At 49.4% G+C, this 16,682-nt stretch overlaps 5 protein-coding genes across 5 annotated transcripts; 2 read left to right on the forward strand and 3 right to left on the reverse strand.

Annotated features, from left to right (window-relative positions):
* Positions 1 to 913: 913 nt before the first annotated feature.
* On the reverse strand, positions 914 to 1,711 carry CTHT_0007580 (uncharacterized protein; the record flags this gene model as incomplete). Its single annotated transcript, XM_006691226.1, has 1 exon — positions 914 to 1,711. One exon carries the CDS (start codon positions 1,709 to 1,711, stop codon positions 914 to 916), a length of 798 nt encoding a protein of 265 aa, XP_006691289.1.
* Positions 1,712 to 2,589: 878 nt separating this feature from the next.
* CTHT_0007590 (anaphase promoting complex subunit 10-like protein) lies at positions 2,590 to 3,762 on the reverse strand (the record flags this gene model as incomplete). Its single annotated transcript, XM_006691227.1, has 3 exons — positions 2,590 to 3,127; positions 3,186 to 3,546; positions 3,663 to 3,762. The coding sequence occupies 3 exons, from the start codon at positions 3,760 to 3,762 to the stop codon at positions 2,590 to 2,592; spliced, it is 999 nt and encodes a 332-aa protein (XP_006691290.1).
* Positions 3,763 to 5,048: 1,286 nt separating this feature from the next.
* Positions 5,049 to 7,438, forward strand: CTHT_0007600 (putative double-strand break protein; the record flags this gene model as incomplete). The annotated part of the gene is made up of 3 exons (XM_006691228.1): positions 5,049 to 5,064; positions 5,195 to 6,424; positions 6,492 to 7,438. 3 exons carry the CDS (start codon positions 5,049 to 5,051, stop codon positions 7,436 to 7,438), a joined length of 2,193 nt encoding a protein of 730 aa, XP_006691291.1.
* Positions 7,439 to 7,888: 450 nt separating this feature from the next.
* On the forward strand, positions 7,889 to 8,571 carry CTHT_0007610 (uncharacterized protein; the record flags this gene model as incomplete). Its single annotated transcript, XM_006691229.1, has 2 exons — positions 7,889 to 8,095; positions 8,164 to 8,571. The coding sequence occupies 2 exons, from the start codon at positions 7,889 to 7,891 to the stop codon at positions 8,569 to 8,571; spliced, it is 615 nt and encodes a 204-aa protein (XP_006691292.1).
* Positions 8,572 to 9,309: 738 nt separating this feature from the next.
* CTHT_0007620 (mitochondrial 37S ribosomal protein uS19m) lies at positions 9,310 to 9,907 on the reverse strand (the record flags this gene model as incomplete). Its single annotated transcript, XM_006691230.1, has 4 exons — positions 9,310 to 9,343; positions 9,408 to 9,587; positions 9,718 to 9,733; positions 9,865 to 9,907. The coding sequence occupies 4 exons, from the start codon at positions 9,905 to 9,907 to the stop codon at positions 9,310 to 9,312; spliced, it is 273 nt and encodes a 90-aa protein (XP_006691293.1).
* Positions 9,908 to 16,682: the final 6,775 nt, after the last annotated feature.

A 16,682-nucleotide genomic window follows, 5' to 3' on the forward strand; every position in this document is an offset into this window, starting at 1 on the left:
AGCTTTAAAGTCAAAGACGGTGAAAAAAAAGATCTCGTGGAATAAAAATTGCTATAATTGGAATTGCCTGTCCTCTCTTGTCCAAAGCATGTGATTCAATCCAGTCTTCCTCGCGTCCCGAGGAGATCCCGAGAGCGCAATGAAAAAAATGGCCGGTCAGACTTCCATCGACACCCACCCCGCCTGAGCGCCCGAAGGCAAGACCTCAGGAAAGCCGGGGTACAGATCATCGCCACTCTCTATACAGCCGCGAGACGAGGCACGCGACCGCCACCTTTGCAGGTAGAGCGAGAGTAAAAAATGGACCTCACTGTTGGGCGCCGAGGATCTCGTTCATCAACCCGGGTGGGATCTGTGGCTCCTTTAGGAAACACAAGAGAGGACAACTACTATAGAAATGATTCTCTGAAGTATTGTCGCTTGAGGAAAAAAAAGGAAAAAGGAAACCTAAAATCTGGAAGGGAGCATGTCCTTATATAGCCAGAAAATGTGGCCTGTGCACATCTGTGGTTTGCAGGCGCCCACCTTTCAAGTGGAGCCCGTGAAAACTTTTCTGGCCGAGTTTTTCGCTGAGGATTTTCTGTCCCACAAGCAGCGGGTCCTAATTTTTCTGCCACAAGACACCGCCAAAATTTCGACAGCTGCAATGTCTGTTTGAACCAAGCAAGATAAAAAAAAGAAGCAATCTGGAGAGAAATGACTGTCTATTGTATAGAAAGAACTTCTGTATCTATTTCTAGGGGTTTTCTTTTAACTGAATCGATGAGGCACCTGTAGATTCTTACAGGAGCGCTGGCCTGGCCCTGGTGGTGCTGTCGACACATGGCTGGCACCTCCAACGGTGGGAGGGTTCCTGGCGAAGTTGTTTAACGGCTGCAGCTCTGTTCCGTTCCCTGAATGATATACTTGATGCTCACTCTTGGTATAAAGACTCATGTTCAATCCACCACCTTACCTCAGGAGTTACCATTAAATCCAGCTTGTTTGCATCTTGGTACTTTGCTGCTGCCCGCGCATACGTGCTACTGATGACATCGGTACCAGCCTTCAGACCCTCAACCATGTCAATTCTGTTGACCCAGTCCCTGGCCCCTCCAACTTTCTGCAACAGCCCATCTTCTTTCATGAGATCTTCTACATAAGCGATTTGCTCTTCCATTCCTCCCCATTCGTCATCCGTCCGCATTGTGACTCGCAGCCTAGACCGAGCAAAGAACGGGCCAAGTGCTTTCTGCATCGGTGATTGACCAACCGTGGTAAGCTGGGCGATGGTCTCAACAGGACCGTAATACTTAGGATTGAAAATGCGAATTAACGTATCGTAGCCGACAAGGAATATCTGTTCCATAGTTTCGGTGTTATCCTTGCCTTCATCGTGTTTCTCTCCATATTTTCCAGAGTAGAAAGTGGACTCGGCAATGGCCGCGCTCTTGGCGTGGAAATACGGTAAGGTGCATAGACCCAAATCGACGTCAATGCTAACACCCGACGTTGGCCCTGTCCCGTCAACACGCCGCTGTTCCTGTCGCATAGCCCGTTGGAAATCCCAAGCAAAGGCCCACATCATGGCCAGCCGCTTGTCAAACGCCGCCGGTTTGGGGGCCTTGTCAGCGTTGTTGACTGACAGCAAGAGAAGCAACCGGGAATTGCTCAGTGCTTTGCTGGGGTCCTTGGCCATAAGATCATATATCGTTGACGTCGCCATATGCATATGTGCACGTGTGGGTGGGTTGAAGGAAGAATCGAGCACGATCAGAGTTCGTGGTTGGACCCGAGGTGGAACGGGTGTGGGCGCTTGTTGGCGATCATCGATCAGTAGTTTTTGACTTATGGATCCCTTCCCTGGCCCGCTGTACTGGAAAGAGCTCGCGGCAGTGCATATCACTTGAAATTTGGAGCCGGAGCTTTGAAATGACGAGAGTGCGCAAGAGAAGAAATCGATCAGTGAGCGAGTGGGCGCAGACTGTTGGCTAGGCATGTTTGGTTGTTCTGTCAATTCGAAGTCATTATGCTCGCAAATATGTTGACAACGATTGGATGGGTGCTTGCATGCTGAGACTTCGAGATACCACTGAAGAGAGCTGGATGATTATAGCGCGGGGCAAAGTTTCGGTTGGTCCCCCTGATTACGTCATCGGGGATCTTGCAGGAAACGCCGCACGCAGGCCACCGACATTTTAAGATGCTATCTGCAAACCAAGACATATTTCTGCCGTAGACTGGATCTTAGACCCGACGGTTATGAAATATATAGTCTGCCAACTATGTTGTATCTAGAAATGAATATTACCCCTCGATAAAAGGATCGGTGCTCATTCAGTTCAGTTGAGCCGTACTAGCGGGGCTTCGTTATCGGCACCCCTTCCGCTGTACGATGCAAACCAAACGACTCGAAGCTCGATCCAAGTCCAACAGAATCTCGGATAAATGAAACCACAGTGGAAAAATCTCCAAACATAAGGGGTATCATGTCACCCGAACCAACTATCCACCCAACCCATGACTCAACGCCCCAGCCGTGAGCAAAACAGAATGCACCATCCGTTGCCTTGTGGTTGACAGCATTTCAGAGGGAAGCAAATATAGGTGTTAGCGAATGACAGGATCACGCATGAACTCAGGGATATTGGTGAAACCAGGATCCCCGCCACGGGATTGTATGTCTGGATAACGCTCCAGAACCTGCAGCAGTTCCTGGAAGCTATCATCGTTTTCCATGGTCAGTCGATGAATCGGCGGCTGAGCAACAGCAGCCATATGAGGAGCACGTGAGCTGCCACCCAACGAGCTGTCGTCTAGAGCATATATCTTGATACCGCGGATGTGGGTGTCCTTGCCATTTTGGTGGTTTTCTTTTATGTGCATTTGGACAATCCAGCAACACAGGGAGTTACCATCTGGCCCCCCTCCACAGCCCTCAATAGGGACATCTTGCCATCCAATGGGGTTTGAGAGGGTAAGCTCTGCGAACTGTATCAGATCGTGGTGTCCGGTGCCAGCAAAGAAAACAACGTGGGCTGGGGTGTAGGATTCGTCCTGGCTGTAATCTACGTAGAAGCGAATTGCACGAATTTCGACGCGGCGCAGAAAATGGATAGTGAGCGTGTGTGGCTGCTGGCCGTCCGATCTGATGACTTCTGATAAGCAGGGAAACCAATGCCAAACAGGCCATCGGGAAGACTTACTGCCAGTACTTGTCTAGATCCTCGCTGAGCAATTCAGCCACACCGTTTCCAGGCTTGTGGCTACTGACACCAAAGTGCGCCAAATTGTTGATTTCTTTGAGGCCCATTGTGGCAGGATCAAATGTAGTATCATGCATGTCTTCCCCGGCATCAATGTGTTCCTCGTTTTCGGCTACATCAGTCATCTCGGCCATGTCGTCACTGAAATTTTCGGGTACACCGGCGCTGAGGCGTTCTTCGTCATTCCCCTGGGTTTCACCAAAGCCGTCTGATCCCTCATCCTCTTGGCTGAAGTCATCATCGTCCATGTCGATAGGTGTAACATCTGCATTCGAACCTCCGTTGTCCCTGACCAATGCTGCTGACGACGCATTTATCTCGTTAGTTAGTGCTATCACTTCATCCCAGTCATAGATGCCCAGTCAAAGCCCTTGGTGAATTGTGATCCATTCTCCTGGGCATACACAATGGGCTCACGCTTGCAAAGACTAAAGGGGTTGTTGAGATCTTTGTTCGGGTCCAGTTCGCCCAGGGCCCACCGGCTCCGGCTGGTGCAGGTGTCCGGTGCGAAGCTCATGGTTGGTGAAAAGGGAAGAATACTGAGAAGAAATGACAAGTGTTAAGTGTAGCAGTAAAAAGGTAAATGAAAAAAGAGAGAACAACGAATAACAAGAAACACAGTGTGGGGAGAGGAAATGGGTGAGAGAAATAACCACAACTTCCACAAGCGAGAAGGTTCCGTCGAACAGCGAGGTGTGGAAAGGGACAAATCTTAGAAAATGTTGCGGAAGGGCAAATTCAATGAAAAGACTGGCAGCTATCATGACCAGCTATCAACATGATTTCTGCCAGGGCCGTTTCTATTGTCCAGGCATGCGGGAGAAACGAGGGATAGAGAGAAGATGGGGAACTATACTGGGATAGGAATCCAAGTTGAGTAAATGACACAGGGGTCCAAGGAGCCCCGCCAGAAAAGGACGTTGGAGTTTTGGAGGGGCTAGGGCTTCATTCAGACTTACACCGGGATCGGGTCGCCGTGGCACGACCGGCAGCAGCGGAGGGAAGCCGGTCAGACATGGAGCTGGACGTTAACTCACGGTTCGTAGAGCTTTGATCAGTGCCCTAGCTACGGCCTGGGCTCCTTGGAGTGCGCCTGCAAGAATGTTAACCATTTGGTTTGAAAATCATAACGATCAAATATGCTGGGTGCTAAGATATGGCTATCGGGCCGCAAAACAATCATTTTATTAAGTAATACCTTCAGCCTTAAGGAGCAGATCTGGGTGTTTGATGTAACTGGAACTTATCCTGCTCACTATTTAAATCGCAATGGGCAGCAATCTCTTACTCGTACTGTCTCTCAGGAAAAGTCCAAGCCAGATGCTGTTGGTAGAATCGAGGGTTAAAAAGTTGAAGTAAACACAAATTGCAACTATCTGGCTCTGCTTTTGTCGAGCAGTGACTTCCAGGGAAAGTTCCAGGTCTCGAAGAGTTCGCCCCGCACCACCTCAGGGGAACCAGGAGAGGATGCCAGGCACCCACGATCTCACAGACCTGAAATGTGGGGCCAATCGGCTCCTCCAGCGAATCATCATTGCAAATCCAGAGCAAGAGAGTTAGAGAGCACGTGACCACGTGCTAGATTCGCGCCCTCAAACTCGACAAACGCGACAGAGCTCCACAGCGCTAACATCTGGCCCGGTAATCGTTCAATACACCGCAATCAACAGAGATACGATTTCGAGGTACTCCGAGGTATTGGACGTCTAGGGTACCTACGCAAACTCTGGCCATTACATGCAAGATAATCACAGCATCTATATCCAGTACCACATTGTCTATTTTTGGTTGATTTCTCTCAGGATGCCACAGACCGCAGGTATGCTTTTTGATTCTCTCATTCAGCTCACTACAAAGCTCTTTACATGCATGCCTGTAATGCCAAAGACCAGCCAGAAATTTCTCCTCATCTTTGATAACTAGGCTGACATGATACCGCGTTATATTAGGGCCAGATACAATTCGAATTCTCGTATCCACCGACAACCATGTTGGCTACGAGGAACGCGATCCCATTCGTAAGGACGATAGCTGGCGGACATTTGATGAGATAATGCAGCTTGCACGTACCAAAGACGTGGATATGGTCCTCCTCGGGGGTGATCTCTTCCATGACAATAAACCCTCCCGCAAGGCTATGTACCAGGTTATGCGCTCTCTGCGGAAGAACTGCCTTGGCATGAAACCTTGCGAGCTAGAGTTCCTCAGTGACCCCGCCGAGGTTTTTGAGGGCGCTTTTCCCCATGTCAACTACTACGATCCTGACATCAACGTCTCTATTCCCGTCTTCTCCATCCATGGCAATCATGACGATCCGAGCGGCGATGGCCACCTCTGTTCCCTTGATCTGCTCCAAGTCGCTGGGCTGGTCAATTATTTTGGTCGGGTTCCTGAAGCAGACAACATCCACGTCAAACCTATTCTGCTACAAAAAGGAAAGACAAAGCTAGCTCTGTATGGGATGAGTAACGTCCGAGACGAAAGAATACACCGGACATTCAGGGACAACAAAGTCCGGTTCTACAGGCCAAGTCAGCAAACGGGTGACTGGTTTAACCTTTTGACCCTTCACCAAAACCACTACGCCCATACTCCCACCGGGTACCTGTCTGAGAACATGCTACCAGATTTCTTGGACCTTGTCATATGGGGACATGAGCATGAGTGTCTTATTGATCCTAAGAAGAATCCAGAGACCGGTTTCCATGTCATGCAGCCCGGTTCGTCCATAGCAACATCCCTTGTTCCAGGAGAAGCCGTTCCGAAGCATATTGCTATTTTGAGCATTACTGGCAAATCTTTCGAGGTGGAGAAAATTCCCCTTCGGACTGTTCGGCCATTTGTCATCCGCGAAATCACCTTGGCCACCGATAAACGCTTCAAGGGCCTCGAGAAAAAGCAAGACAACCGACAGGAAGTCACAAAGCGACTCATGCAAATCGTCGAAGAAATGATTGCGGAGGCAAATGAAATGTGGCGGTCACTTCACGAAGACAGCCAAGATGATGAAGACGAGGAGCAGCCGCTGCCTCTGATCCGCCTCAAAGTTGAATATTCATCTCCAGAGGGTACCAAGTTCGAGGTGGAAAACCCTCAGCGATTCTCCAACCGGTTCGCGGGCAAGGTCGCGAATCAAAACGACGTCGTTCACTTTTACAGGAAGAAGACAGGAACAACAAGTAAGTGTTTATCCATTCGACAGGGCCGTGTTGAAGCGCTGGATGCGGGTTCATTAACACCGGGCAGGGAAGCCAAAGGAGGGGAAACGTGAGCTCCCGGAGGGTATAGCAGAGGCACTCGAGGATTCAGATAGTATCAGCGTCGACGCCCTTGTCCAAGAATTCTTTGCTCAGCAGTCTCTTAAAATTCTCCCTCAAGCACCTTTTGGTGATGCTGTTAACCAGTTCGTCAGCAAGGACGACAAGCATGCAGTCGAAATGTTTGTTATGGACTCGCTATCTAGTCAGGTCAGGGGTCTGCTGCAGCTCGATGATGACAAGATTAATGAGGGCCTTGATTCCCACATCGAAGACTTCAGAAAGGTCATGGAAAAGAATTTTCTTTCTGGTCAGCAGAAACAGGCTCAACGCCGGAGACGGTTCAAAGAAAAGCCTGAAGGTTGGGATTCGGACTTGAATGGTCATTGGACGCTGCAGCCTGAAGCCATCGAGGAACTCTCCTCATCTCCCGAGCCCGCGAAAGAAGGTGGTCGGGTGCGCCCAGCCTCTAGAATTACGGTTGGCGATGAAGACAACCTGTTTGAGGAGGAAGAGTTTGTGCAGAAAACGACGGCTAAACGAGCACCAACAACTCGAGCGACAAGGAAGACTGCTGCTGCTACCAGAGCAACAACGGCAACCAAAGCGTCTGCCCCTGCGAAGAAGTCTATCGCGGCACCTAGGGGAAGAAAGAGGGCCAACCCTTTTCAAGACAGCGCTGAGGAGGAAGAGGATGTGATCATGGACGATGATGACGACTACAAGCCGGCGCCCCCCGTGAAAGCACCCCCACCGAAGCCGGCGCGAGAGACGCAAACTCGTGGTGCGCCAAAAACTCGGCAAACAACGCTCAATTTCTCTCAAGCAGAGCGCCCCACGAGAACGACGCAGAAGGCAATCGAAATCAGTGACGATGAGATATCAGAAGATGATGCTTTTGAGTCCATGCCCGCGAGGAAGAGCAAGAGATACTGAGCCTAATATATTTCCAAAAGCAATTACAACGAGGGCGCTGTGTCAGCAACTAGGCTGAGCTCTCTATTCAGAATTTGCTTGGTAATGGCTTGGAATCATTTCTGGCCTTGTGTTTGATGTGCCTGAAGCGTTGAGTGAAGGAGCTGGGACACTGGGGGGTCAAAGAGCAGATAGCACTATGATAATGCAATTTTCTGTGCCATTCATGCTAAATTTCTGACACCAATTGCTTGATCAGTCATCTGAAGTGGCGTGGGTCGGCAGTTCACGTCCATCTCAGGTACCCGTGATGAGGAAGGGTTCTTTGGATCTATCGCCATCGCCATCACGTGATTGGCTCTTGCGCAACAGCGGACCTCTTCTCTGCTGGTTCGTAAACCTTTGACGAATTCTACCACACATCTATTACGACACTTTGTCCTCCGCAGACAAAACCCTTCACCAGCGACAATGGCGACGAATCAATCGATAGATAATTCCGTTTCCCAGCCGGCCGCGCCCACAGCGAGCGCAAACGGAACTTCTCAGCCAGCGGGAGAGACAACAAGCATGTTTCCAGGCATCCCCAGTGCCTCGGTGCCAGAGCCAAAGCTTCCGACTCGGAAAGATGCCTCACTGAGGGAGTTTTTAAATAAGATGGACGACTATGCACCGATTGTATGGTGGATCAACTTTTCAAAGAGTGCGCAGGAATGAAAGAGCATGCTAACACTCCTACGCGGCAGATCCCCGACGCCGTTACGAATTACTACATGACGCGGGCTGGGCTGCCGCCGCCGCCGCAGACAGATATTCGCCTTGCCCGTCTTCTTGCGCTAGCAACACAAAAGTTCATCGCCGACATTGCCGCCGACGCGTATCAGTACAGCCGCATTCGCGCAAGCAACACCAATGCCAATAACCCCATGGGTAGCCTCGGCGCTGCGGCGGGATTCCCTATCCCTGGGCAACCATCCAATCAGCCTGGTGGCAAGGAACAGGGCCGCGGTGGTCCGCTGGGTATCCAACGCCCGGGTTACGGAGGTGGCGGCCAGGGCGGCAGCCAAAACCGCACAGTGCTGACCATGGAAGACTTGGGCATGGCAGTCAGCGAATTCGGCGTCAACGTGAAGCGTAGCGAGTTCTACCGCTAAGGCTGCCTAGAACACCGGAAAGAATTAACTACGCATCGCTCCCAAACTTCCCATCACTCTACAAGCGTCCATGTGAGTTTGTACTCACTGCACTTCACTACTCTTCCACACACATAATAATACCCCTGGCAGTAAGGCGTTTGGATGGCAAGCTACTGAATTCGGTTTGGTACAGGAATTGAAGAGCAATTACTTTGGAGCGAATAAGGAATATGGTATTAGAGGTGATGATGGGCTTGAAGGCCACCAGATCTGTATTCTGTGCTCAGGTCAGGCGTTGAGGTGTTTCGGGCATTAAGCATTGTAATGCACCTAACCACGTATTGTGAGGTGTAACACAATCAAGGGGGATTCATCATTTCGTTTCTCTCTTTCTCTCCCAAACAATATTTGGAATATGTCCTTTTTCCCCATGCTCCTAATATACAATCAATATACAATGATTGACCTACCGCCACATTTCACATCTTATTGAAATGTGCAAGCCGGCCGCAAAAGCAGTACATCCTCATTCACAAATCATCATTGACCACACACTCAATTTCAAGCTTCCACATCACCTTATGCCTTTTCAAGGACAAAGCAGTTAGCATAAAGTTGATGTGTCAATCTAAAGGATGTATTAAGTACCGTCACACATATTGTACACAACGTATTGAAACAAGCCTCGATGCATGTAAGCAGTGAGCTCCATCCTGAACTCGAGGTATTTTCGTGCTTCCGCCTATCCCATGTCATTTACTTCCTGTTCCAAATGAACGGCTTGCGTGTCCTACAATCCAAAAGACTCAGTCCCGATTCGACACAACATATGACCCAACGTAAGGGAAACGTACGGAGAGAACTCGCCAAGCTTGTGGCCCACCATCTCCTCAGTAATGGTCACCTCATGGTAAACCTTGCCATTGTGAATTTGGAACTTGAGCCCAACAAAATTGGGAAGAATAGTAGCCGATCGCGCCTGTGTCCTGATTGGAGGAATCTTCTTGCCGGGTTCAGGCCGCACAAGTGGTAAACTAGGCATCGATCGACATGGTCAGAAAAGGCTGGCAATATCGGTGGTTTTGGAGCCTGTGGAAGGACGTGTGGGCAGAACTTAAGACGGTGAAGACCGATGTCCACTTATCCAGCGCGGGGATGTCTTACGGCACAATGTGTGGACCTGTTGTCAAGCTCCTCAGTCAGTAAATTTATGAGTTAACAGACTATTTTGGAACTGCAGGAACCAAGGGAACGAAGAAAACTCTGCCACTTCGAACGTGCGAAGCTGTGCGAGAACAAGGCCTCCCTTACCCTTCCATACGGACCGCTTGAGCAGACACCTTGTCGGCTGCATGATTGCGCAGAATCCAGCAACACAGCTCGGTGGGTGCAGGAAAATATAAGGTTGGCGGCTTGGTGCTTCTCGAGGTGAATCCCTAACTTTTGCCTGGTCCAAGATGTTCCAGACTTACTGCGCCACTGCCCCTATCCATTGAGCTATCAAAGCCACACCAAACGGTTAGACTCCACTGCTTTACTTTATATGGAAAGTGGGGTATTCTGTGCCGAGGAAGATAAGATAAGGACATACGGAGTTGTTTACCAATGATCTGACAAAACGCAGTCCCAAACTTCGACCACACGCGGATTTCCTACTGCGCAGGAACTCCCCAAGTGGAAAATTGTTTTTCAGAATTTCTACAACTTACCCGAAACACTATTATTGAGCAATTAGCCCCTAATTCCACTATCAGTATTGGAATTGTCGGCCCAGGTGACTGGCTACTTGTATACAGTATTCTGACGAAGCCTAGAGAGTCGAGATCCGCGAAGATGAAGGATCAGAACGCCCTCTCCCGTCTTATTTCTCAGGAATTGGAGCCGGACGACATAGAGGTGGTAATCATGATGAATGAAGACAGAACTAGCCTATCGCACCCCAGCTATCTACGCACGGAGCACATTCGTATTGCCAGCAATGAACGTCCTAGCGCTAGTTTGCGGGGCACATCGGGGATTAAGGAGAGACCTTCGTCATAACATACCTCTGCCTCTTGTCATGGTCCATACCAGCTACTTATTGAATGGGGATTCACTATTTCTGAACAATTCTAGTTTACTGAATAGACCTTATAAAACCACATCTGCTGGCGGCTTTAGCAACACGGGTGTTTGCTTGGCGTAGTCGTGACGCAGGATTGCCTAGGTCACTGTGAGGAAGATAGGAAATGTTCATTGTAGATCTCCATGTTCCTGTACAGGGATGAAGATACAGAGGTCGTATGTGCGTCAGAGCCAAACGGGTAATGGTCATGGAGCCTGTTGATTGCGAATGCAGTTATGATGCAGCCCGCATTGCCGGTTACAGTTTCCATTCACTGTAATATGCCTTCCGTTGGCTACTTATAGAGGGCCCCTAAAGTTTGAATACCTAGTGTCATGTAGCATTAAACACTGGGGAAATTATCTCGGTTGTCATCGAGGTCCTGATATTGGCCGACATCTAGCCTTCCCTGGTATGGGCTCTGAATATTTGGAGTGTGTCATATCTTTGGCCCCAATTCCTTGCAAGAGAATTACTCACATACCCGCACTGGCCCTTCGAGGCCCCGAGTATTAACTTCTAGTTGCAGTTCGTCTGTGCTTGGAGGGGAACCTTGTTTTGAGAACTACCGCGTGAATGTCCTGTTGCATGCCCTTCCACGAGCAATGAGCCAAGAGTGTGCTACTTCACCGGAAGATCATCCAGCACACCCAAACTAGACACAAGTATCTCATCATGATATTGTCATGCGTATTTCAATAAGGAGACATGGATAGCCCAACCAAGGGCCTATATGAACAGACATAGCACAGGACACACTTATATATAGCCCTTTATGATGCACTGGGACGCTTAGGTGGACTGCTTGGCTGTATCTCGAAGCACATGCAACCATCCTCCTCTGACTGCCAAGTTTGGAGAAGTGATATAGAACTGCTCAACTACCATGCCCCGGCAACACCTGACGCCAAACGCCTGTCTTATTTGTCGCAAAAAGAGGACGAAGGTACGAGCATATGGTCCCTTGTGGCGGCTCCCTGGCATTTAAGCAGAGTGTATCCATTGTCGAAAGTGGATAACTTGGTCACGCTCCGAAAACATGCAGTACTGCTAACATCACTGTGGCACCCAGTGCGACGGCCAATTACCATGCGGCCGGTGCGGCACGCGAGGAGAGGATTGTGTCTATGAAGACAAGAAATGGCGGACCAAAGATCATCTTCGCTCTGAGATCGAACGACTCCGTGCTGAGCAGCGCCGTGGACACGCACTCATCCGCTCTCTTCTAAACAACAACCCAAATCACTTGGAGGCTGTGCTTGGTCGATTGAACTCCGGGGAGCATCCAGATGTCCTGGCAGACTGGATCTTAGCAAACACGACAAGGCTTATCCAGCCCTCGGCAACAGGTCGTGCTTCCTTCATCACTACCGAGCAGGAGGACGTTGTTCACACCTCAGCTTCTTCACGTTCACATATGTTTAAACCAGAAGATGAACGGAGCCAACCTGATATAAAATTGTTTGGGCCTCGAGGTGGACATTGGAGCGTGGAGCTAGACCATGCGGTATCGACAAGAATCGGTACCGGTTGCAAGATTAGACCACAGGGATATCAACCAGAGAGAGGGGACTTCACAGACGAAACGCCACTAGGATTGTCAGACATTCCGTCCAAAGACCCTGACCCCGATTTGAGAATAAATGATCTCGCAGTATCCACGGCGAATCTCTCGAAAGACAATCAGCGTGGACATTCCGGCCATCACAAACCGCCCTCTAGTACTCGATTGAAATCCAGTGATCATTCTTTTGGGTCTGAGCCTCGAGCACCTTCTGATATTATATTTCCCTCACAACCTGGAAACATGGTAGTGTTAGAATCCTTCCAACTTTTGGGAGCGACCGATCAACATTGTACCTCTAGCGAGACATGCTTGCTCCCTGAAGTTGAGTCAGGACGCTATACACCTGACCCTACCCGAGCATCAGGAGCACCAAGTCACTCGGTCTCAACTACACTAGGACCAGTATATGGCAATATGACCCTTACAGTTTCTAGTGTTCTTGAACCGCAAACAATAGCACCAGGGTGTGGTGAGTCTTGCGAATTCGATCCTACATGTCACGTCATGTCTACCGAGAACGTCTTCCCCATGATTGATGTCTCTGCAACTGTGGGCCCTCATTCATCTACACGAGACACTTATTTTGTACACTAGTTTTTCCAATATCTAGGTAGCATCTACCATAATCTAATAGGAGTATCGCCCAACAGCTCCCTTTGCATGGGATTTGGATAGAATTGTTCATCTGTGTTGAGCTATATAAAGGCAACCAATGTTTGAGGTTGCTAACAATGCAGATGAGATTGCCCACCATGAAATATAGCCTCCAGCAGGTATGTTCGAAATTTGGCGTTTGAAGAAATACACTCGCATTTGTTGTCCTCTGGACACCTCTGACACGCACTGTCGTGATAGTATCAACATGTCCTGGCTTGTTACGAATACCCTCATCTATTCAAACATTCGACGCTTAAAGCTCGTCGTGGTTTCCATCAACCTTCTGTCCCCCACGAGCAAGGGTTGAGCGATTGCTGGTTGCTGAATTGGCCAAGAAGTTCTCGACTAACCATTCAGCTTGATGAGCGAGCTCTTTGCTATTCATAGCTCCCTCGTATGGGATCAACTTGCCCGTGGTAGTGTCCTCTAAAACCAGCTGACCATGAAGTTTTCTCGTTGACCCAGCCGCACTCAGTATATCAGGAAACTCTTCGTCATCGGTTATAGTGAAGTGGATGTGATCAAGATACCGCTTAGCAACAGGGCGGATTGTATTCACATATGACCCCTTCTCATCATCGTTTGCTGGAAAATAATGCAAAATCCCTTTACCAGACTACGCAGATGGATTTTTTGTCCAAGTTAGCATGCGATAAAAGCTCAAGGCATTTGGTGAACGGATATGTTGTCTTCCAGTAGGATCTATACCCACCGATCGATATATGATCGCATTTCTTTTGGTAAGCACGGGAACAGTTGAACTGGAGCAGAGTTCCACAAATCTCTTGATAGAGCTCAGGGTGATCGGGTCAGAGGCAGTTCGTTTGAAACCCTCAAGGTTATTGTAGCACACCAGGGTTGATTTATCTTCAGCAGGCGGGCCCATCAGAAAGCTGAAAAAACGGCGATATTGCTTAGCCACAGACCGAAAAGCATCATAGAAATCCCAGTCATCCGGACTTGTACGCCCAACGAACACAACATCGTCAATCTGTGTAAAAGAGGGAGTGACGTCGACATCGAATTCGAAGATAGTTGGGCGTAACGCTCGGTAAAGGAACAAAATGATACTAGTTTTGGAACGATATTGTCACTGATATCTTCCTTGAATAGTTACTTTGGAAATTAGGAGACTTACTCTCGTGCGTTCAGTTTACCCTCATATTGGTCTATCTGTCCATCACGATGGTAGAGGCGAATTGATGGGTAAGAGTTGACATTAAGATCTCGACAGAACTTTTCATTTGCTGAGCAGTCAAAGCTAACGATATTGTCATCCCTTTGTAATTCTTCTGCAGAAGTCCACTCAGGCTCAAGCTCGCTGCTAGCGTTCCTGGCAGATGTCAGTAAGAGCGCATGAAATGAGGAACTTGATGCAAAAAAAGCCTACTGTAGTGGCAGAGAAGGTGGCGAGGAAGAAACTATGTTAGTCTTTTCCATTCGGAACAAGCTGAACACTCTTACCCAAAAAACTACCCAGCGAGGGACTATGTTAGCAAAGTAATTCCAGAAGAAAATTGAAGAGAACATACAAGCAACCAAGGTGTATGCACTTGAATCCAGCGCATCTTGCAGCCTATCTTTGCTCACATGATTCCAAGCCGCAGCCGTTATTGCGGCCGTGATAAGACAAAGAGTTTGGAGATGCATTGCTTTCGAGTCACCAACATTCCAAATGTTGCAAATCACAATCTTACGCTGTCAAAGAAGACTGGCACAGATGCCAGCCTATGCAGTTCCCATTTAACCAAAGTCCTGATGATCATGACACATTACCATTAGCAGTCTAGGAGTCTTGTATCTCGCTAACCCATTTAACCGGATGTTCGAGCATGAACATAGTTTGGTTCCGGATAATACGAAGAGCAATATGATTAGAGTATATACATCTCGGCAGATATGCCTATAGTACTACGACATTTGACAAAAGACCAAGGACAGAAGCAATAATTGGAGGTAGTATAAGAGCCGTTAAACTACCATACTACTTGTCACAAGGACATGGCAGTCCAAGGGAAAGGGTATCCCGACTGCCAACACAAGGGACACCACTTTAAACTACGCGCAGGTTTCTGCCATCAGGCTTTCCCTTGCGCAGGGCTTTATAAGTTGTAAGTAGATATAGATAGTATAACTATGTCCGCCGGCGTCGTGGGCACGGCCCAGTACCCCATTAAGGTAGAACATGGCCGAAAAATAGAATCATCATCATCGTCATCAAGGGACACCAGAGTTAGATCGATTGTGAACGACACAAATACGTGGGCGATTCCGGAAGATATACGGAGCCACACGACCGAATGAGCCGGATGGCCGAGAAAGGAGGACGAGACCCCTGAGAAGCCTGGAAGGCTGAGGCACTCACTAGGGCGAGAGGATTTCATAAAGGAAGCTGCCCGGACACGACGAAGGTCTTCTCTTGGTTCTTCCTCCCCCTAACACAAGGACACTGAGAACCAAGAAAGAGCATCACACGTATTAATCGACTTTGTTATGCACCCCACATTGTCAGTGTTTATCATCTAACCCATTTGACCCATTGTCAATCCCTGCTTGCACCAGACCAAGTCACCCGTTACATTACCAGCTAGCGATAATAAGCGCTGCTAGCATATTGGCGCTGTAAGGCGCACACCGTTGGCCTTGGTGCGTTGCCGTCATCCGACTGGGTGATAGTCAGCCGCTCTGCCGCTGCGAGGTTCCCTGGTGGCAGAATCTCAAAAATGAGAGCGCTCGCCCGGTACAGCTCGCTGCGTAGCGACTCCCGACAGCGCGTTCTGGGGAAGGTAGCAGCTAGCTTGGAGTCGCTCCCAACCATTTAGCAACTGTTTCCGCCACAGGCTCGGCCCGAATCACCGATCCAATTAACACTATCCGATGCCCAAGAAGTATAGCAGACATCTTCAAATCTTATCTGCAAACGCGCAAAAATCCATCGCCTACACAGACAGCCTCCTCGAGCTGGCAGCTAGACGGAGAATATCCCTCGTCTGTGTCCAAGAACCCGCGGTCATCAGAGGCAAGGTTCGGAGACACCCTGGTTTCACCGTGATCTCTTCGGGTGACCCTGAATGCCGAACGGCTATTTACATTGACAAAAGATTCCCTCTCTCTGCTCTGCACGACCCTCTCCATTTTGCAGTCTCGGTTTCTTTCTCCGGGTTCCAGATTGCCTGCCTCTACACCCACCCGAGAGACGAGCTCGCTTTCCCAGCCTGGCGCTTTTTCCGGTCAATTCGAGCCTCCCAATCACATATTATTGTCGGTGACTGTAACACCAAACACCCTCTCTGGGACCCTGGAGCAGATACAAACCCTCGAGGGGAACCCCTCGCAACGTGGATTGCTGCTTCCGGCCTCGTGATTCACAACCCCCCAGGCGAGACTCACAATAGAGGCGGCGTCCTCAACCTAGCTCTTGGGCCACCTATTGGGTTTCAGATCATAGGGCTTTGGTGGTCTCAGTCCCTACGGCACCGCCGCAATATCTTCCCCCCCCCCTCCAACACTCCTCTTGCCATTCGACCGTTATGAGGCAGCGCGAGCGGAGATTCGGCGTCTACTTCCACCTCCCCCCCGTTCTCCACCGAGTTCGCGCGCGGAATTGGAGGATCTCGCCTGGCTCGTTCACGACATGCTGGTAGGAGTTGTTAAGGGCTTTGCTAAGAAGGTCGGCTCCAGAACAAAGAGCGCCCCATGGTGGTCACCGGTTCTCGCAACAGCCCGCGACCTGGATCCAACCGTCTACGTAGACTGTGCAAGGAGCTCCGGACTAGCTATTAACAAGAAAAGGTTGCTCAG

This window comes from Thermochaetoides thermophila (assembly GCF_000221225.1).
Source record: "Thermochaetoides thermophila DSM 1495 unplaced genomic scaffold scf7180000011806, whole genome shotgun sequence".
Taxonomy (NCBI): Eukaryota; Fungi; Ascomycota; class Sordariomycetes; order Sordariales; family Chaetomiaceae; genus Thermochaetoides; species Thermochaetoides thermophila.